The sequence below is a fragment of the Melospiza melodia genome, chromosome 2 (genome assembly GCF_035770615.1).
Source record: "Melospiza melodia melodia isolate bMelMel2 chromosome 2, bMelMel2.pri, whole genome shotgun sequence".
NCBI lineage: Eukaryota > Metazoa > Chordata > Aves > Passeriformes > Passerellidae > Melospiza > Melospiza melodia.
In genome coordinates, this window is record NC_086195.1 from 139479891 (window position 1) to 139501804 (window position 21914).

A 21914-nucleotide genomic window follows, 5' to 3' on the forward strand; every position below is an offset into this window, starting at 1 on the left:
GCGGGGTGTTAAGTTTTCCTGGTAACATGATACTGAAAGATGATGAGAATTTTTTGTTTGGTTTTGGTTTGTTGTGGGGGGTTTTGTGAGAAAGGGGTCACAAACAGCCTTAAATTACATTTTAGAATATGGATGTTGCTTAGAAATTAAATGGTCCTGGCCGCAGCAAACTCACGTGGATACACATTAACTGTACTTAAAACTTTTAAAGTTTCTGTGAAAACTTAATAAGTCAGTGGAATTATTCATGGGCCTAAATAGCTGGCTAAAATAGCATCACGCTTTCTTTTGTGGCTCAGCACCGGCGAGAAGCACAGAGTGCAAAATGGCACTCCCCATTCACAGCAGCCAGCACGGCTTCCCTTTGAGTGTTGTTCACCCTCAGGCACTTTTCTTACGGGGTTTGGCTGGTGTTTGAACCAAAGCTGGGATGCTGAAGGCATCAGTGATCCGCATGAGAGATGGGACTAGTCTCCAACTTCGTCTCATCTGGAATCTGCCAAAAAACCAGAAACTATTCTGACATTTCTAAAGCAAAGCTCTCGGTGTGTCCTGCTGCTGAAGGCTCAGGGACGCCTGCAGTAAATCTGCACAAGCTGTTTACATTCTAGCAGGTGTTCTCCGGTTGCTTGTAGATTTCTCATCATTTCGCCTTTCAGACTGAACTTCTCTGCAGGCAAAATAAGCTCTTCTTTAAAAGTGCAAATAAAAAAAGATCAATAATTTCTGAAGGAAAACCAAACTAGCATGTTTGCTGTGATAAAAAAATGTGTTGAAACATCTTTGGTTGTTTTCAGACAGGAGTAGTCCCTCTGTTAGTACAGTTAAAATGGAATTGAACAAGGAGACAATCCTTAGGCAGTTGCTCTGGTTTTAAGTGTTTTATTTGGAGCTATTCAATGCTATTTAAAAATATTTTTCACATGGAAGTTTATTTTTATTCAGCATTGCTTTAAAAAAAATACACACCCACCCCAGTCAATGTCCTAATGTTCCTCTGACCTGATACATTACGAATTTAACTGTTTTGCAGTACTAGCTAAAAGTTACTATTAAGAAGTTCCTGTTACACTAAATAATGTATATATGTGCAGCAGTGCTGTTCTCCTCCAGCACACTGATCTGACACTCCACTGCCTTCCTGCATACTTGCAGGTGGAAGACAAAGTATAAACTCTCAATAGGGGCACAAATTCAGCCTCCAGCAACGTGTGGCTGCAGAAAATTCTGATGGAACTTTGCATCACCACTGTTACCTATCTAGAGGATATAATCCATGAAAGTTTGTATGGGTTGAAATAAAACGCCTAAAAGCTAAACGCAAAGCTATTTTTCTCTCATTCCCCCAACTGTTTTTCCTGATAACCCTCCAAAATTTTAAGTGAAATCCCGGTTCCTTGCCTTTTTGTAACTTAGCTGGCCAGGATTCTGATCCAGAGTTTCCTGAGACAATGCTGATGTTGATATTATCTCATCTGTTTAACACTGGGAGCAGTACAATCCCTTATGCGTCACTATTGTTAGCTACCAGTGGGGTTTTTTGTTAGTTGTTATTTTTTAATCTACTCCAGCTTTTGCTAATAAATTTGGCATGCATCACTTCAGCTAAACTTTTGACTCACGACAAAGGAAGGAAAGATTTTCAATAGAAGGAAGCACCATTGTTTCACATGTAACGTTGGATTTATATCTGCTTTGAGATTCTCATAAACTTACTGTATGGTCCTTTCTCACTTAATTTTAGCTGTCATTTGTATACATCCACCTAAGATGGATGCCCAGGCCCTGAACTGATGTTCCAGATCTCTGTAGACCTTTGATCTCCTGATTGCAACATCCGAGCTGGCTTAATAGTTAATGTTGGGATGTTGCCTTTCCTTTTAGCCCAAGACAGAAAGCTGCATGACTGCAGTTAGCCCCACTTCACCTTCAAACGGTGGGGAAATTCCTGTGCAATTAGCCAGATGGCTCCAAGCCACAGCCCAGCAGGGATTCTGTCCTTTAAAAAACAACACACTGGACTTAAACCTTCATCTCCCTCAGTCACTAGATAACTTCATGAGCAAATTCCCGCTGTTTGCCCTGCGTAATTTAGTCCCAGGCAGAATCGGAGGAATACCACACCGCAACCCTGTTTGATTTCGCTGCTGATATCCGCGACTCCACTGAGTTCGTTCTCTAAGCCGTGGGATCATGAACAAATTCAGCCGAACAATGGGGAAACAAACAAACTAATTTTTACTCATGCTGTAGCAGCTGCTGGCTCTTTTCTCTCCGTGCCAAGTACTTAATTCCTCCCTCCCTCCTCTCATCTTCCAGTACCAATCTTTTGTGGTCGCTTCCTCTGCTGATAAGCACAGTCAGCTTTTTAAGTTACCACCACCACGTGGAGCGATTTACACCAGCACCTCAGTCAGCAAGACCCATCTCGGCAGCATCCCCGCATGAAGATTTTCATGCCGTTCAGCCCCCTGGATTTCCCTGGCAGAAATTTCCATAGAAACAGTGATTCCAACAGCTTTTCTGGGATGCCATGCTAGACTCAGCCATTAGACACTGCTCTCTTGATTTAGTACTGGGATCAGCACGTCGCAGAACTGACTGGGTGACACACCATCAGTTCATAGCGTTTAGTGACTCTCTTCAGATAGCTACCAAGTAAAACTTTTCCTCGTTTGCTGCACTGGAATCCCGTATTAATCCTTGATAGCTTCACAGCAAGACACTGTGGAAATATATTCACTCTCTGTGTTGGTTTTTATCCAAGCTGCCTGGTTGCATTTGATAGCACAATAATACAGAGCTTTTACATCCCATTAACATCAGGAGTGAGTGATATGTATATATAAACTGCTACTGTTTCTTAATCATGATGTTTGTACCAAGAAATGCTTCGAATATTTAATGGAGAAATTTGGCTTTCTCATTACAATGAACCTTCAAGTCTGTAATATAAATTCAGCATTAAGAAGAGCCCAAGAGAACAGCATTCTCCTATAGTATTTACTCCTCTGGATTAATTTCCTATGCTGCTCCTGACTCATTTTTAGACAGCATGCCTTTGCTACACTTACTGACTGAACCTGAAATTTTCATTTAAAACACCAGTGGCATGTCAGCAATAATGTTTTGTGAAGTTATCTCACAGGTAAATGATCACAAGTGAATCATCCCAGCTTGCCATCTTCTGTGTGTCATTACGGGCAAAAACACACAATGGGACAAACTCTGCTTGCATATCTACAGATAACCTAGGAGGTAACAAGCTGCTAAATCCTCTGCGGTTTTGGCTGTAGAGGAACTGTGGGCAGCACAAATACCTCCAAGGACTTGGAGTTCACAGAGCCTGAACTTTTGTGATTGCCCAGTTCAGCTCTCCCAATAAAATACGCCACATCACTTCGCCACACTACATCGATTAGTTTGAACTACAGCCTGTATGTTACAAAAACGAATCACAGATTACTTTGGGTAGGAAGGGACCTCACCCTGCCCCTAATTTAATCTAACTTCACTTTCTAGTACTGCCAAGTCAGAGGGCAAGACATCCTTAAGGCACTTCTGAAGAGGTAATGGCAGGCTGTGATCAAAGCACCCTTAACATCCTCTCTGGAAGTTCAACAGACTGTTAGTTTGTTTTATTCCTGAGCTAACACCAGAATTGGAGAGCGCATCCCAGGCCCGGTTGCTAAAAGCATGAAAGCAGAAGTATTACAGCATCATCATCCCTGGTCAATATTTGTTTATCCATCCAGGGATGATGCTGTTACTCCTTTTGACGTAGCATCACTTAAAAAGCTCCTCTTTGGTCAACATCCCACTCTATCACCTACCTTATTAAGTATTCCTTCAATCTTTGTAATTTTTGCAAGTAACTGTGATGACTACATGTTTTGTTGAGAGCTACCAACAAGTATTTAGTAGTATGCAGCCAAGAAAAAACCTAAGAAAGATCTTAATAAAAAGCGTGATTACAATTCCTCATTTAAAATTACATTTTGAGACACCTTAAGCTAATGCTTTAACCAGGGACTGGATGGTCTTTGTATCATAAATCTGTATCCCTAATTCAGTGTTGTGTGGTCGAGTCACATGCTTCACATGTCTGAATGCATTACCTTTAGTAACCACACTTAATATCTTTTTGATGCAATTACAAACCAATGTGACAGAATGTATTTGCTGCTAACCCATGTTGATTGGCATTAATTACATTACTTTTCCTTAATTCATTATTGAAGCAAATCCTGTATCAGTGATTCTATTCTTTTGCCTGGGATCTCTGTCAGTCTAACAGGTCTGTAATTACTCAGGTCATCCTACTTAGAGCCAGATCCAAAACAAGACTTTGGAAAATTTTTGGTACCTAACATTTAGAACTTAAATCTAAAAAAAAAAAACCTAATTCAGCAGCAGATTGAGACTGAAAGCACACATGTCCTGTCAAAGTTGCCTAAAGGCTTACAGTTTTCCTTCTCTGCACACCCAGATAGTCCTGAGCACAGAGATGTCTAACAAACACCTAAGGCAAGGCTCTCACACATTTGGCATGTCACAGCCAGGTCCTTCATTCCTACCTAAAAACCTGGTCTGATCTGATGCTAAGGATTTCCTAGACTTTGCCCAGGGTGCTTGGGACGATGTGGTGGTTTCACTGGAGCCCTGGCATGAACAGTGTCTGAAACTGATGGCACAGAGGGGCTGCAGCTGTAGCACCCCTGGGCTGCTTTAGTGCTCCTGGTCAGCAGGGTTACAGCACTTGCCCAGCAGGTCCTGTGCATCCTCAATTCCATGACTGCTGCACTGGAACCCCAACACAAATGCTACCATTTCTGGAGAGAAGACAGAGGCATTATCAGCTGAGAAACCTGAAAGAAAGGTGCTGATACCACCCATGAGGCCTGGTCCAGGACATTCTCAACAGGTCCAACACTCAGCAAAGCCCTGCATGGGAACAGGGCAAGGGGAGTTGTTGTAGAAAGGCCTCCTGACTCCTAGGTGTACTAAGTTACATCCTTGATCACATAGGTGAGGTGTAAGGCACGCTGCACTCTTGCAGTCGTGGCGCTGTTCAAAAAGAAACCCAGGATTCACTAAGTCAAAAGGTCAAAAAAGAAAGCTGACTGGTTAAATCATTCACCTGGGGAAGGGAGGCCTGCAGGCTCTCATCCCTGAGATGTTTATGTATGCATTACACGTGAAACAATAATAATTACTGGTCTATACTTTGTATCACTCTCCAGAGAATCTGTATGTTTTTTAATGTCCATAACCAGGCTGGGAAAGAAATCAGCCGTGAGATTATGTGACAAAAGCCTGTCTCCAAAGCACACAAAGGACGGCAGAGGGACAATGGCACTTCAATGGTTGGCAGCCCAACTAACAGCCTGCCCTGGCTCGTCCCACACCCACCACAAAAGCTCATCAATGGCCCATTTTCACAAGTCCAAAGAAGCATGGGGACACAATGGCATATGAGAACCCTCAGATAGGAACTCAGAATAAAGGAAAACCATTCCAGGCTCTTCCAAGGGCTGTCCCAAGAAAGTATCAGCTCCAGGATAGACTCCAGGATACAGACTGGAGCCTGTCATGATGAGCCAACACCACAGCAACTTTAGCACTGAGGGGACTGTATCCTACAGATTTAGGACTCATTAGGGGATGCAAGGGAAGAGTGTTGCTCGAGGACATGAAATAAAACAATGCAGACACTGGACTCTCCAAGGGAAAAAGGAGGCAAAGTTTAATTCTGACTCCAACGTTTATAGATTTCCAAAAGTGACAGTGGATTGCAGGGTGACAGTGCCACCTCTCCAATGACACTGGACAAACCAAGAGTCCATCAAATTTCTCCTCCTCCATAAAAATGCAAAACAATACGTTATTTACAGAAAGTGTCTGAGAAAGTTTGTTACAAGAATGTAAACATCAGAAGGCTTATAAACTTAAAAGAACTCAAAAAACAGGGCGCCAGAAGAGCATCTCAGGATTGCATAGCACCCTCATGGGATGCTTAGGGAAAGAATCAAAGGCAAAGAAAGGGAGAGATCTAGGTGATGTAGGAAGGAATAGGTAAGATAAATAGATGGATAAGGGGATAGAAAGATCCAGTTGGTGTGAGGGAGTGACCAGGTTTACTGTCCCCTAGAGCAGACCAGCGGCCCTCGTGTCAGTGGTGCCAGGAGGGAGGGACAGTGACAGTGTTAGTTACAATCCAGCTGGACTTCTCTGTGGGAAGGTGGTGTGCCCTGAGAGCCAGGGAGGGGGAGAGGATGGCCCATCCCTACTGGGAAAACCACAGCAGGAGCTGGGTTAGGCTGGGAATGCATACTTGACCTCCCTTCACTTGGATCTGGGAGTGTGGAGTTGCATCAGCCTCGCCTCTCCTGGGCTGATGCATCTGGCCTGATTCCTCCAACATAAACACCAAATATTTCCCTTTGTGAGGGAGTGCTGTAGCCCCAGAGCAGCAGGTAAGTGGGGAACAGCAGATGTAGTCACTGCCATGCTTTGTAGAATAACTTTGCTCATTCTTTCTGACAAAAAAAAAAAAAAAAAAAAAAAAAAAAAAAAAAACCACAAAACACCAAAACAAAACAAAACAAAACAAAACAAAACAAAACAAAAAAAAAAAAAAAAAACAAAAACCAACCTTCAAAGAAATATTATAGCCTTGAATCCTGAATTTATGAGAATACATTACTGGCAGAAAAGTTCCAGATAGTTTTTCTGTCCATATAGTACCAGGGTATATAGTCCCTAATTTGAGATGCTGGCAAACTCCATGCATTGATGGAAAAGCAAAGGCTGGCAGAGGAGTTCTCTGGACCATTTATACTGATTTTGTAAATTCTGGAGCTGTGTTTCCAAAGCCAGGTACAGAGGATTTTAAATGTTGGCATATCAATTAACTAAATTAAGTGCTTAAATGAAACAACAACAAAAAAAAAAAAAAAACCCAAGTAATATATAAATATAAATACTGGCACAAGACTTGTTGTTATCTGCTGGAAGGGCTCCAGTGGTACAAATGTTATTTTCAAATCAGTGTAAATGGTCCAGAAAAGTCCTTTGCCTGCTAAGTTAAACAGCAGGCAAATGAAGATTTAAAACATGAGCTCTTCAGAGGCACTGGGCTCTCCTCAGGGCCCTGGGGAGGAATACTGATGGTGTGATGCTCTGAGGATGATCTGTTCCCTGTTTTCTTAATCTGACCCCCACCCCACAGAGGAAACTCCTTTCTCTCTCTACTGCTTATGAATTTTATTTTCCAACCACACCTCTAGCCCTAGGAGAGCTATCACTGGAGCCTTGTGTTTTTCAAACAGTTGATGCACACATTATCTGAATTTCTTTAGAAGGAAGGGCTGCTGAAGGGTGGGTCCCAAAGCTGCACATGAGAGAAAAGAATATGATGTGAAGAAAAATAAAACACAAGTGCACAGATGCACTCCTAGCAACGACTCTTACAGTAATATAACAGTAAACACTTGCCTTTCTGCCTGAAAGAACTAGGCTCTGTGCAGATGTTTATATTTACAAGATACAAGTCATTTCTTGCAGTCTTTCCTCAGAGACTTAGCATTAATGTATCTGGCACTAGACTGGAATATAAATTATTTTCCACAGCAGTAAAAGTGACTTTAGAAATGCTTACCTTGAGGTTACATCATGATTTTCTACATTTTTAGCAATGTGATTGACTCCACCTGTATGTTTAACTGCAAATTTCCTAAGTGGAACACAAACCAAACTGTTTCACAAGATTTGAGCAAGACAGAACTGCCTCCAGAATGAGCCAGCATTTTTTAACCCTCAGAGAAACCAGTCACCAGGGAGATGCAAGAGCAATCTGGTCTGAGCTTACCTGACAACAGTTCCAGCATTGACAAACATAATCAGCTAAGTCAAAGGTTTAAGCCTGAACCTCCTTGGGAGCTGAACAGATTTACCCAAAGATGAAAAAAAGTGGCTAGATTGAGAAAAAGAGGCAGATTTTCCCAGTGATTTGGACATGCATAGATGTGTTTCATCGCTGTTTTTATCCTCATGTCTGAGTTTATAGAAAATTCAAGAGGATTCTGGGATGGAGAATTGCCAAGACTCTTCCAAGTCAGGGCTGCACCATTTATTTTCATGGAGACTGGATGGCTCCATTTAAGATGGCTGCATGAGAAACTGATGGATACTGAAGGAGATTCCCCTAAAGGCAGGGGAACATCAAGGAATGTGGGAGACATCACATGCCCTGGCCAAGGAAAATCAGGCCAGAAGTTAATCAGGGCCTATGCCAATATTGCCACTTCAGTAACCCTGTCTCATGTCAAATGTAGGGTCCTCTGGTCCAGGCAACCAGATTTCTGCAAACTGATTAAACTTTGCTTTAAAGCCAATTGTGATTATTGCCCTGCTGTGATTATTGCCCTGCTAGCTTCTCTTTGTTTATTTATTTATTTTTTACTATGGCCAATGAAGATCATTTGATGTTTGAGAGATCAATAGAAAGCTTAAGGCAGGAAGCAACTCTGTGCCACTTATCAAGGTGATGCAGATCAGATTATTTCCAGCTTTTATTTTACCTGAACTGTGGTTCCCTATGCAATTTCAGTGAAGGAAGTGTCAGTTATGTCAACGAGACAGATGAAGGGAAAAAACCCCAACAACCACAAAAAGCAAGCCAAAACCACAAAAAGAGAGTCTGAACAGCAGCCTCAGTTTTGTCTAACATGAGCTTCCAAATAATTTTTAATAAATGAGTTTGCTTTTCCAAGTGCACACATGCTCACTCACCTCTTCCACTTTCCTGCCATATATCTCAAAAGAAAACCCAGGGCTCTCACCTGCTCCCATGGGGTATTTATTATCCTTCAGCACCAAAGAACATTTAAAAAAATAACTTAAGGAAAGCAGCCATGCTACACTCTCATCAGGACCTGCTGTGAGGTTGTTGTCCACAAAATCATCTATGTTGTCCACAAAATTCCTCTATGTGGTGTGCAACACGCCAATAATTACACACTTGAGAGAGACATTGATTATTTACTTATTCTGGAGCTGCACAAGCCTGGGTGCCTGGTGGTATTTCACAAATCAGGCAGAGCCCACTGGGCTTTCCATGCCATTACTTACACACAAAAGTGTTGTGTTAGTAGCCTCCCAAGTATGTTTGGTAATAATTACCATAAAATTACATAGTTCCACCAGACTCCTATGCATGTTCAGGGGAAGGATCTTCACCTACACAGGCATCTTTTTGACCTGGAGGTGTGATTTTTAATATTGTAATGAAGGTAGTTCACCTATACCCAGGTATGTTTAAGAGGCACCTGGATCTGACCCTGGATGATGTGGTTTTGTGATTTAGGGGTTACAGTGATAGTGCTGAGTTAGACTGGTTCATCTTAAGGGTCTCTCCCAACCCTGATTTTAGGATTACACAGGATGCAGGGGCTTTAAACCTTTTGCCAAGTTGGCAATATATGCATCAACACCTTGATTTACTTCATCCACAGAGCTTGTTTGCCACAGAACGTCCTTGACTAAGGCATGCTAACCACTTACCTGGTTCTACTGACATACAGCATCTCGTTTAATTTTAGGAAAGACAGGAAACCTAGGTGGATATTAGAAAGGAATTCCCTTCTCTAGGATGGTGAGGCACAGGAACAGGTTGCTCAGGGAAGTTGCCCGTCCCTGGGAAGCGCTCAAGGCCAGGCTGGACGGAGCTCTGAGCAACCTGCTCTGGTGGAAGGCATCCCTGGAACTATATAATCTCTAAGGGCCACTCCAACCCCTTCACATTCCACGGTTCTGTTCACATTGCATGGTTCTGTTCACATTCCGCGGTTCCTTGGGGCTTGTTGGCCGCTACCTGTCCCACTGATAACTCTTCTTTATTGCTGATAAGGAGCAGGCTATGAAAAACGCTAATCACTTGTTTTTAAAATTTTAAAAGTTTAATAGTAATGAAATGGTTATAAAAATATCAATATAATTAGAGTAATAAAGAATTTGGACAATTTGAATTAGGACAATATGAGACAATAGAAACAAAGAGTTACGGACATCCGGGTACCTTTTTCTGGGCAGCATAAGCCCGAAAAAGGGTACACGTTAACAGAGGATTAACCCTTAAAAACAACAGCCTGTTGCATATTCATACACCTCAGACATGATGCATAAATTCCATTCAAACACAGGATTCTGTCTGGTCAGTGTCAATTTCTTCCTCTTAATCCTAATGGCGTTGTCCTGCCTGAGCGAGGCAGGAACAAGTTAGTTTCTCCTGATAATGGGGCAAAAAACTCTCTTCCTCTGAAAGATTTGGGTGTCCTGTGACTGCTATCTCGCTGTGAGTCCTTTCTTTAGAAAAAAAAAAAGTATCCTACACAGCTCAGTTTCTATTTTAACATTTTGTTATCACCTAAAACTACATTTAACACGCTACTTAAGAGACCTAATACACCATCACTTTCTAACGCAACACATATAATATTCATTTTAACATTTGCGAAAAGCCAAATCATAAAATACGCATTTTTTCACACTGATGAGGAGCAGGCGAAGCTCCAACAGGGCAGCACGGCCCACACCCGGCGGGGCTGGAAGGGGCCGCCATGGCCGGCCCGCCTCGGGCATCGCGCCGGCGCCGCCCCGCCCGCCCTCATGAGGGGCCGCGCCGCTGCCGCGTGTGGGCAGCGCTCTTCGGTGAGGCCATGGCGAGGCGCGGTGCTCACCGCACCGCCTTCCTGTGGTTCGTGCACGACCAGCTGCCCGGGCTGGAGCGCCGCGGGCTGTCCGTGGCCTGTGTGGGGGACGCCGTTCCGTACTGCTCCCAGGCATGGGAGGTGAGGGTGGGATGCCGGCAGGGCCTTTCCCGGAGGGTGGGCTCGGCGCCATTTCACTTGGCCGTGCCGCCCTCCCCTCAGGGAACTCCGGTTCGTGTGCCGTGGGTGGGGTGGTGGCGGCGGCATCCCTGGCTGGCAAGAATGGTTCCAGGAGGTCTCTTCATTGTGGCTTGCCCTCACTCGGAGGTTCTTCGCCTTGTTGTGTGTTTCTAATCAAGGCTTACGGCGTTTTTAGGAAAAAAGCGCCTGGGAGTGTTTTAGTTATCTTGGTGGCCATCAATAATGTCCTTTGGGAGGGCAGGAGTGATTTCTTACACACGGAGTTGGTTGGTTTGTGGGACTACTGGAAGGAAGCAGAGAAAAAGGTAGAAACCTTTGTGTAACAGCTAATTTTTCTTCAAGTCCCTGACAGAGGAAGAGAAGACGATGTATGCAGAGAAGGCTCGTACATGGAATAGCAAGAAACGCTCTCAGAAGACAGCGAAGGAGGTAAATACTGGCAATGGATGGCCCTCAGTAAGGAGGAGGAGTAGAGGGTATTTGGCTCTGTGTGCTCAGTTCCATAGGATGCTGTGCAAGTTCCACCTGCTCGCCACATCCTCCAGCCTTTGGAGGGTATGGCTGCTTAGTAGTACCTATCATTATACGGGTTATGCAGGTAATTGTTTTGGCTTGAATTGAAGGTGGAAATACTTGATACCTCTTTAAACCATCACAGCTTGTTCCTTGGGGCTCTTTTACCAAGTAAAATGTAGTTCTCTAACACACTAGCTTTATTTTTAACAGTATTCTGCAGTGCTTGACTTAATTTCTTTTTTCTAATTTATGCTGAAATTGGCATTACTTCTTGTCATAGGTTCATGTTGCTTTTGCTTTTTGGGTTCAAGTAGTTCTTGTCTGATGGCCTGAAAGCACATCTTAGAGGCAACTGATTTGTTATTCTGGAGGGGTTGTGTCAACCAGGTCAATGAAGTGTTGTGGCCTATGCACAAATAGAATAATTATACCCTGCCATTATCTTTAGGTTGGTTGGATGTGGGAGAGAGTAGTAACAGTGTTGTGGAGAACAATACAGATGTAGGCAGTTGGTTGAGTGTGTATGGTTGTGTCTGAAATGGTGCTAAACAGATAATTTCTGCCATTTACTGCCTTGAAAAGGGGTTTGTCCCTTTTGTTTGCTTCTGTCTCTTTTCCTCTCCCAGCACTTCTCTGAAGCAGAGTTACTTAAGAGTTTGAATTATATGAGGTGTCAGCTTATTTTATTTAATTTCAGTCTTTGTTGGTAGTGTAAAAAACGGTGTGTCCAAGGAAAGAAAGTCACGTTTACTGTCTGAGCAAATGGATAATACTTCTTAGTGCTCTATTACAAGGTAATGACTGTGAACTATGAATTAATGGTGAGGATAAATTCAAGGATTTACATGGTGATAGAGGGAATGACAGAATGAGTGTAGTTTGCTGTAACTAGTAAAAATTGATTAATTAAATTAGTCTAGACTAGAAGGGAGGTGTTAGGCAACGTTTTCTGGTTTTGAGGGCCTGCATGTCTGGGAAAAAGCTGTTTAAAATGTGATCATCCTTGTGTCCTGTAGCAGGCTGAGTGTGTGAAGAACTCAGAACTCCATTTTTATGTCAGAGAGAACTAAGTGAAATGGCAGGTAACTCACATATGGAGGCTTCTGTGTTTCTTTCCACAAGTTGTAGCATTTTAGAAGATTGTAATCAGGGAGAGATATGAATAATTGCTTTACCAGAGTAAATAACACCATCCTTACTGTATCAGTGGAAATAGGCAAATACGGATATATGAGATCATGTGCTCTTGTTTTATTAATCCCAGCCCTGTACATAGACAACCATGGTCACTTTGTGTAGTGAAAGTCCATGTTCCTCTTTTGGAGGTGGCCAAAGCCTGCTTAGATGGGAATAATTAATGATTTTGTTTTAAATAGTTCAAACTGATAATTAACTTTGGCTGAGATAGTTATCTGCAATCAGTGTGCCTGGGTGTGGATGTTATTCCCAATCTGGGTTTGAGTGATCAGATCTGTAAGGCTGCCAGGTTTCTTTCCCGTCCTATTAAAAGCCTATTGTTCATGAATGGATTTTCAGAGCAATCCAATGACTTCCTTAAGGCTTTATCAGCTTTTCATGAACCTGTTTCCTAGTCAAAGACAACTCACACATGTGCCTGGTGCTTTTTTCATAAAACTTAGGGAGAAAAGTTATAGATTCCAGTTTGAAGAGTTCCTTGCCTGTGGCAAGAGGTTGAATTTAAGAAAATACTTCTTTTTTTCTTTGTATTACATTTTGTAAGTTTAGCTGTAGCTCTTCAAAGCAGTAATGGGTTGACAGAGGTACTGAAGAGAAATCTTGCTTTCCTGGCCTGTAAGGATAAAGGCACTTTAATATGTTAAACTTTTCCCCCTAACCACAGCTATTAGTGGATATTGCATTTTCCTCTGATATAAGGAGCTGAAGGACTTTATTTGAAGCAAGAAGACTTTTGTTGTTGTGTTTGTTTTTTTTTTTTTTTAACTTTCTCATCTTTTCCAGACTCGTAGTGTGCCTGATCCAGTTCCTGCTCCTCTGACCACAAAGATGCCCTGTGTTACTCCTTTGCCAGATGCCTCTGCTCTCTCTTGGAAGAATGATCAGGGTATGGTGATTTTAGAGCAGTTGATCCTGGTAGATGATAGCTTGCCCTTTGAGGGTATTCTCAGTGGTACCTGCACAAAGACTGTTTACATTTTGCTAAAAGCCATCTGTGTCAGTTATTTTACACTACTGGGCTACTGCTGTAAAAGGTAGAAGGACATCAAAGAAAATACTGTTCCCCCCTCCAACCTCCAAGAATTGTATCCTCTGTTTTTTAGCTCAATGAGAGTATAGCCACTAACAGTTTCTTAACAGTTACTTCAAGGCTTTAAAGAAAAAGGTAATTTTTCAAGTCCTATATTTATGATTTGACAAGGTTAATCCAAGTTCAGCATAAAAGAATACTTGTATTGATTTCAAAGGGTTAAGAATTGCTAGACATCAATGTTCAAAATTGGTATGATAGAGGTATTAAATAAAACAGGGGCCTGGCCTCATTGGGAAAATAAAAGAGGGAATATGCACTTTATGACATCCTGACATGCTTCCTTATTGAAAGAACTCTCAAAAACTAAACCTTTCTAACCTGTGCCTGGCTTCAGATGGTTGTAGTGAACACATTTGTAATCTTCTACCCAATGAATATTACATTATCCTGAAAAATGATAAAAGGTAGTGCTTACAAGGTAAGTCAAGAAGCCAGTTCATATAAGCTGTGTCTGCTGTGTGGTTAAGTCTCAGCTCCAGCTTTTTACCTCAGTCTCTTGAACTGTTTTCATGTTGTCATGGTTATGGGGGAGCAAGAAACAGTAGCTCCATAAAAAGTGAAATGCTTATTAGTGCCCTCTGTGCCAGGGGTCATGCTCTCCTATCATTGTGATGCAGATTTGATTGGGCTGATCATGCTGGCTGCCTTGAGTTGGCACAATTCATCTTTTAGCTGAATGAAAAGCATTATGATAAAGGATAATTGAGATCCATTTCATGATGCTGCTCTTAATATTCCCCAGTTGAAGTTCTGTATGGTTCCCTGGAGCTGTATCCATTTTTTCATAAGGTAGGAGAGGTGTTTTTCCTATGACCCCTGGGTTTGTACAGTTTAAAACCCACATAAGAGGGAGCATGACCATTCAGGCTTAGGGCAGCTGGTGTTAAATGTCCTAAAGTCTGGCATATAAAATTATTTGTGTGAGTTACACATCTCTAGTAGAGCAAGTGGGGCTTTTTTGATGAGGGGCAGTAGAGTAAGGTTTAAATAGCTGTGTTAAACTTCACTGACAACATTGTGACCATCATGAAGAGAAGGATTAAGGTGTATTGTAAAATATTTGTCATAGTTGGATACTTTTTAATTAGTAAATGATAAATCTGTTCCTTAACATTTGTGTTGGGTATTCTTGCCACTTTCTTTGGGAGCTCATTTGGTGGAGAAACAATCCTTTTAATTAGCAGACTTCTCATCTTCTTGCCCCACAGGATTACTACCAGCTCGTTTAAGTGGTGTAAGCTGCCAAATTTAGCTTGTGAGGCTGTTTTGCAGCTACTGATTTGGTTTTTCCCTAACCTTATTTTATGAAAGAGCAAAGAGATCTATCCTTAAAAAGAATTATGGTTCCTGTTTGATTGCAGGCCTCTTAACATCATGTGGGTTTAGTTGCTTGTACTTGTTGGGTTTTTTGCCCCATCTCTGCACACAGCAGGATCTCTGGAAGGTGTCCAGTGTGCCTGAGTTCTGCATGAGTGTTGTTATCTTGGATACAGAGCAAGAGCTGTGTGTTTTGCATGGTTGTTACTCTTCACTCAGTCATAGGAGAAATTTCACCAAAGCTTTCCCTGGGTGAGGGGAGACCAGCGTGGCTTCTGTAACCTCTGAAGGTGGGTTTGTTCTTTTTCTTCCAGATATGGTTGCAGACATCTTCTACTTCCTGGACATTTACAGCTACGGGAGGCTGCCCCCCCACTGCGAGCAGCGCTTCCTTCCCTGTGAGATTGGGTGTGTCAGGTACTCCCTGCAGGATGGCATCCTGGCTGATTTCCACCACTTCATAGATCCAGGTGACTTCCAGCAAAGTCAGAAGTACTGGGGTGAGAGGGAGGCTTTCTGGGCTCACTGCTGCCCAGCTTACACTTCTGGTATTCAGACAAGTTTATTTCTTTGATTGTAAATGGTCAGACTTCTTAAAATACCAGAGCAGTGCTGAGCTTGTTTCTCAAGAGAATTACTGTCAGAACTTCATGTAACTCCCAAGAGGGTAGGCTAAACCCAGGAGGACCTGCATGTATTTGTGCTTTATATTTCGTGTCAATGAATGTTTTTTAGTTGGACCTAAACCCACTCTACAATGCACTTTGTTTTTTAAAATGCATGGAACTGAAAATAAGTTTTCCAAAAACAGTTGTGGCACGTTCACAAGGCCACAAGGGAAGATGAAGCTGTTCCTTTCTGTATGTGAAGCTGTGGTGTATAGTGGAGAGTTAAGGATCTGTCCTTGGTGGTGCTGGATGCTGATTGTGCTTTCTCCTCTTGTTTGCAGAAGTACCACCACGTGGCTTTCGGTACCACTGCCAGGCTGCTAGTGAGTATTAATGGAGAAAAAGGATGGTGTGCAAAGGTGTGCAGTTTTAGACTCAGCTTATCTGACCTCTGTCCAAATGTTTTGTAAGTCTTGATAGTCCTTGTGTATATCTTCAGCATCAAGTGCTGATTATCATCAGGGTAACTCAAAGATACTACTTTATATTTAAAAGTTCTGTTTAGCAGCTTGGCATATATTAGGAAAGTTAAAATATCTGCACCATTGTTGTGTCTGGCTTGGCCTGCCTGTTTCCTTTGTGACTCTCAGTAATGTTTATAGACTCCAGTTTGTTTCTATTAGGACACTTCCTCTCCTTGTGTACAGAGGGAACAAACTTGGCCTGTGTACATCTAATACTTGGATAATGGCCTTTTAGAAGTGGCAGGAGTGTGAGTGTTTGCTCACAGCCCAGAGCTGCTGACAGAAGCAAGATTTTGGTAGCTTAAACACAGACCCTGTCTGTGGAGAGGAGTGTGTGTGTGTGTTTGTGTGCATATATATGTATACAGAAAGATAAAAAGGAAGAGGGAACTGTATCTCTTAAGGAAACTGGACTTCTCACAATTTTGTGTTTTTTTTTGTTGCTGTTTGTTTTTCCCTGTCCCCCTTGCCCCTCCATAGGTGATGAAACCCACAAGATCCCCATATCTGGATTTCACCATCCTCGTGCTTGTTACGCGGTTGTCCTGCGGGAACTCGTTGAGTTTGCCCAGCCAGCCAGGGGTGCTCGGCCTCGCTTCTTCTGCAGGGTATGGCCAAGGGCAAAGCTCTCAATCTCCCCTTCTGCTTTCTCTCCTGCTGGATGGCTAAGGAGAGAGTTTACTCTAAAATCCAATCAGTGTGCATGTAAGTGAGCAAAGACACTTTTCCTGGAGTGTCCCAGTTCCATGCAGGAAGAAATGGCCTCTGGAAGCCAACCTTTTTATAAAGCAGAGACCTAATTTTCTGCCTTTTTATTTTCAGCCTGCACTTCTGGCTCTAATCTACTGATGAACAGGGTCTTTTGTTCTCTGACATTGTTATGACTTTGGTTAAGGGCTCCTAAGATTTGACTTAAATTGGATGTGCTCAATAATAGTCAGAAATCCTGCTTTTTTGAAAGGATATTTTTACGTTTTCGTGACTCCTTTCCCCATGAGAATTACACGTGTCTTAAATTTTTGCTCAAGTTTCATTTTTCCAGGCAACAGAACAAAATGTTAGGATTCAGGGAGGTTTAAGTTTCATAACAGGTCTATTATGTTTCAATTCAATTCAAATCTAGTCTTAATCCTTAAAAAGTAGGGAGGAACAAGATACTGGGTTCCATCCATAAATACAGGGCTTTGAGGAAGTATGCATGAAAGTTGGATCTTCTTCAAGATAGTCGTCAGGGAGATTGCATTCAGTGCCACAAACAATTTTGGTTTGGAGGTGGCTTTTCCAGACCTGGATAGAAGTCATGGAAGTGTCAGAATTCTGTACTGTACTCCTTTGAGATGACAGAAATTATTTTTCCTGCAGTCTAATGACAGATTCCGAATTAACTGGTGTCTTGGTCGAATGGCCAGCATAACAGGTAGGGAATGGATCATTTTTGTCTGTCCTTTTCCCCTCCTACCCCCAGAAATAAGGGCTGTGTAATCATGGACATCTGTATTTATGTCTCAAAGTTTTCATAAAAGCTGGTTCTGATAGCTAGAACTCCTTTGCATGCTCTTTCCTCTTCCTTTCTCCCACCACTTTCCAGGAAGCCAGGTTTTATTAAATCCACTGCTGGAATATCTTTGAGCTTTGATGCTGTGATTAGAGGCTGGGCTGTGAACAGGGACTGAGGGAGAAATGAGCTGAGCAGGATATCCAGTGACTCCTGTTCTCCTGGCCTGCATTTTCACTTCACTGTAGGCATTGAGAGCCACTGGGAGCTTTTTGCAGTAGAAGACCTGATAATGAAACTGTACCAGAAGAAATACCAAAAGGAGCCATCCAACGTCTGGGTGTATAGAAAACTGGATGTGTGCCTGTGGGATTTCTCCAGTAATACCAGGTGTGTTGGGTGGCTCTTGGTGTAGATGTGCCTGCTTTGAGATTGTTCTGTGTTGGTACAAAAAGTGATATTTGCTTGCAGTGCTGCAGGAGAATATTGGGTGATTATGCAGTTAATTTAGAAATAGACTCTAGTGCTTCCTCTGCTACTAATTTAAGAAAAGAACCGATAATATGATCTTAAATTTCAGTAGATTTAAAAAAAACTATGTAAATTATTCTTGGAAGTTTGCTTGGAATATGGATTTTAAGATCCATTGGGGTTATGGTTGTCTTTTTATAGTTGGGCAGTTTTGTGTTCCCATGAGTGTCTTCACCCTAGAGGGGAACCTTAAGGAGGAAGGAAGAATGTACTTTAAAAGACATGTTTGGAGAGGAAGGTGAGGGTGTTTATGCTAGGAGGAACTATTTCACATTAATGGGGAGCTTGAAATGGTTCAAATGGTTTAAATTCCATTTGTGTCTTAGGGTTCTCTTTTCTCCCTGCCCCCATCTCAGCATGAAGCAGATTTCCTGATAAGCAGAGCTTTAAGCTCTGCATAAACTACTTAGGGCAAAGCTACTGAAATTTTGTCAAGTTCTGTGAAATTTTAAAGGTACTGCATGATCACTGCAACAAAAAGATGCCATTTTTAATATTTGTTCCTGTTCATCTGGCCAGACCAACTGTTCTTGTTGATTAACAATGTAGGTGCTTCTGAAATAAGCCTGAGCTTCATTTCATGTAGGTGCAAGTGGCATGAGGAGAATGATATAATCTGCTGTGCTCTGGCATCCTGTAAGAAAATGGGGTGAGTATTGCTTGAGGAGTTGACTCCAGAATGATGGCTTTTATTTTGTTAGCATTGCAGTGCTGAGAAAAGTGTTAATTACATTAGAATTCATTGTTTGACTTCAGAGGTATTCTCATTATGCTCTGGCATATCTCTACTTTGGATACTTCTATACTGCCTGACTTATAGTGTAGATACACAAGGTTTTGTAACCTTTTTTTGGGGAGAAAAGAAAAGTAAATAGTTTGGAAATGAGGAAATGCCATTTATGATCTCTCTTGGCAGCAGTGGTAGCACTTAGAGAGGCAATAATGAATAGTTGTCATTCAAAAAATTCATCATGGAGTGCTATGCCCTGAAAAAAAAAAAGTTGCTTTTCACACTTCTAAGTGCTGCATTTGATAATGTGGGGAAGCAGTTTGTTTTTATTTTATGTGTAGTTGTACAACACACTGGTGGTCTTGGAAGAATGCAGGGATGCTGGCAGCAAGTCCTTCTGCCCTCTGCTATCTGTTCTGTGCATCTCAGGCTTTGGCTGCTTTTGTTTGCCAGCTGAAGAACATAAAATGCTGTGCTTCCACACATCAGCGTTCAAACCCTTAGCCAGACCTTTCTTGTTTTCCTTTTTTTCTTGGTCAAGTTACTGCATCAGTAAATCCTTTGCTGGTGTGTATGGAGTCCCACTAACAGCAGCTCACCTCCCTCTGCAAGACTCTGATTGTGATCAAGGCACAAATACCAGGATGGTAAAACTGGATGCTGGACATAACCAGGTCAGATTTTTTTCAATTGATACCCTGATTTATTTCCAGTTCCAATTTCACATGAGGTGTTTTGTCTCTGGATGCTGTCCTTTGTGACATATGTTGGGCAGCCTGATGAACTTGCAGGGTTTTGACCATGATCCATAGCTTTGATGGATGGTGCTGTATATTTCATGTTAGCAGATACATGTACCTTATTTTGAATATTTATATTTTCATACAGAAAATGAAAGCTGAGAGTTCTGGATGCAACAAACCTTTGGGCTCTCCAAGACAAGATCAAGAGTTTGTTCCTTCTAATGGTGAGTTTGAAGCTTCCACATTTTTTTAGTGGAAACTTAATGCAGTTGTTACTTTGTCAAATTTCTGGGCTTAGATGTTGCCTGAAAGTGGTGCACAGCTCACACACTGGAGACTCAAGCAGGAAGAGCTGGCCTTTTCTTACTGGGCAGAATCTTAGGGTCAAAAACATCTCTTAATTGTGAGTTTTTCTTAGAAATGTTGCTCTCTGATTTATGTTCTTGTGTTACCTGAAGCCATTCCCATGCCCAAGTACTTTGAGGCAGGGTCATGTTTAAAATATTCTCCATGTTCATAAATCATTGTACGTACAGACTGAGCTGGTCCTTGTTCCAAATGTTCTGTCACAACTCAGTTAAAAGACTTCTCTTTTAAGGTTTCTATTTGCAGAAAGGATGTTTTTACTAGAAGGCCTCTGAGCTCAGTTCATTTGGGTATTTCATGGCTAACCTTCAGAGGAGCAGGTCTGCGAAATAACTAAGAATTGAGAGTTTGCAGCTTGATACCTTATGCATAAGATCCATGCTGAGTTCAGCTGTGTTCCACATGGAAATCATGATCTTATGGCATTGGTGTTTGTGGAGGACACAACCTGCCTGACGTTTTGTATCAGAGCTGTTGAATAGGTTCAGCTCCACAGCATGAAATGCAATTCCATTACTTTATGCAAGCTTTAAAGGCTGATTTGATGTGCAAACTGTATTTAATTTATTAGGTGATTCTCCATGTGGTGTGAAGACCTCCCCTTGTGGAACAAGTGTTGTACAAGGAAGAGGAGTTATTCGATTGCTGAGAAGTGCATCTGATCTATCCAAGTCTTTCAGTAATTGAAAATCTTTCACATCCAGGACAGCTGTAAATTATAGTTTTCTTTATTTCCCTAAGATAACTAGTAGTTTCTCCAGACTGCAGTTTTTCATCTTCTGTGCAAACCTTGACAGTTGAAGTTCTTGTTAGAATGATGAAACTATTGAGTGGATTTAAAGAATCTTGTTCATTATGTACAGGAAGACTTACTTTGAAGGGACCTAACAGTCACATCTTTAAAACTGCATGCTGTACTAGTTATATTTCTTAATGAATAGAGTGCAAATTCAAGATTGATTAATCACTATAATTGAATTAAAAGAATTCTTTAGTGACCAGTGTGTAAACAACTTAAACTTTTTGCTTTATTTCTTTTTTTAATAGCCTTCCCATCTCCTGCATGTAGAAGATGGACTGTGTGTAGCAGTCCTGCTTCAAAAACTGATGCAGGGGAGAAAGTATTGAAGGTGTGAGGGGCTGCCCTAGGGGAATTAATTAAAAGTCAGTAGTCCCAAAAGTTTGCTGTAGTATATCAGTTATAGCCATGAAAAATTTGAGTGGTCTTTCAAGGCAAAAAAGCAGATTTTATGTAAAATGTCTTGAAAGAAATACTGTGTCAAATTTATCTATCTGTTCATGTTCTTAGAGGCACAGGCTGTATTATATACATCAGGGGCAAGTACTGCATAGATTTTTTTTTTTTGCTTGCATCAGTTTTCTTTTTAAGAAATGCATGTCCCTCAAACTTTAGAGACTGAAGAGAAGTGTAGGTGTTATGGGGTTGGTTTGTTTTTGGTTTTTTGATAGTTTTTTTTTGAAAGAGTATCAGATTCAGACTGATATATTTCACAAGAGTTTTGTCAGGCTGGGTAGATACCAGTCATCATTATTTGGGGGCACATAAGAAGTGCCTTGACATTTTCTAGGGAAGTTAGGTGTTCCTTTTTATGGGAGGTAGTGCTGGGACTACTCCCCAAAAAGTTGTCTTGTCTGAGCCTTGTGCTTAGTCCATGTGCCTTCTAAGCAAGTGATTCTGAGAAATAGGAGCTTATTTTGTTAAGTTGTTCCTAGATTTTGTAGCAACAGATGTCCAGTTTTGAAATACTATTTCCATAGCAACTAACTGTGTGAAGATTTCATTTCCTTGGTAGGTACTGAAACTCAAGATGAGGTGGTTCATTCCCTTGCATAAGGAAAAAACCCAACAAAACAAATGCAAGC

The 21914-nt window shown here is 41.7% G+C and overlaps 1 protein-coding gene across 1 annotated transcript; it reads left to right on the plus strand.

Moving 5' to 3' along the window:
- Positions 1 to 10718: 10718 nt before the first annotated feature.
- On the plus strand, positions 10719 to 20932 carry MAEL (maelstrom spermatogenic transposon silencer). The gene is made up of 12 exons (XM_063150539.1): positions 10719 to 10850; positions 11253 to 11339; positions 13407 to 13509; positions 15348 to 15503; positions 15983 to 16024; positions 16646 to 16773; positions 17528 to 17582; positions 17909 to 18050; positions 18778 to 18840; positions 19463 to 19595; positions 19810 to 19888; positions 20602 to 20932. The coding sequence occupies exons 1-12, from the start codon at positions 10719 to 10721 to the stop codon at positions 20715 to 20717; spliced, it is 1236 nt and encodes a 411-aa protein (XP_063006609.1). The 3' UTR covers positions 20718 to 20932.
- The last annotated feature ends 982 nt before the right edge of the window (positions 20933 to 21914 follow it).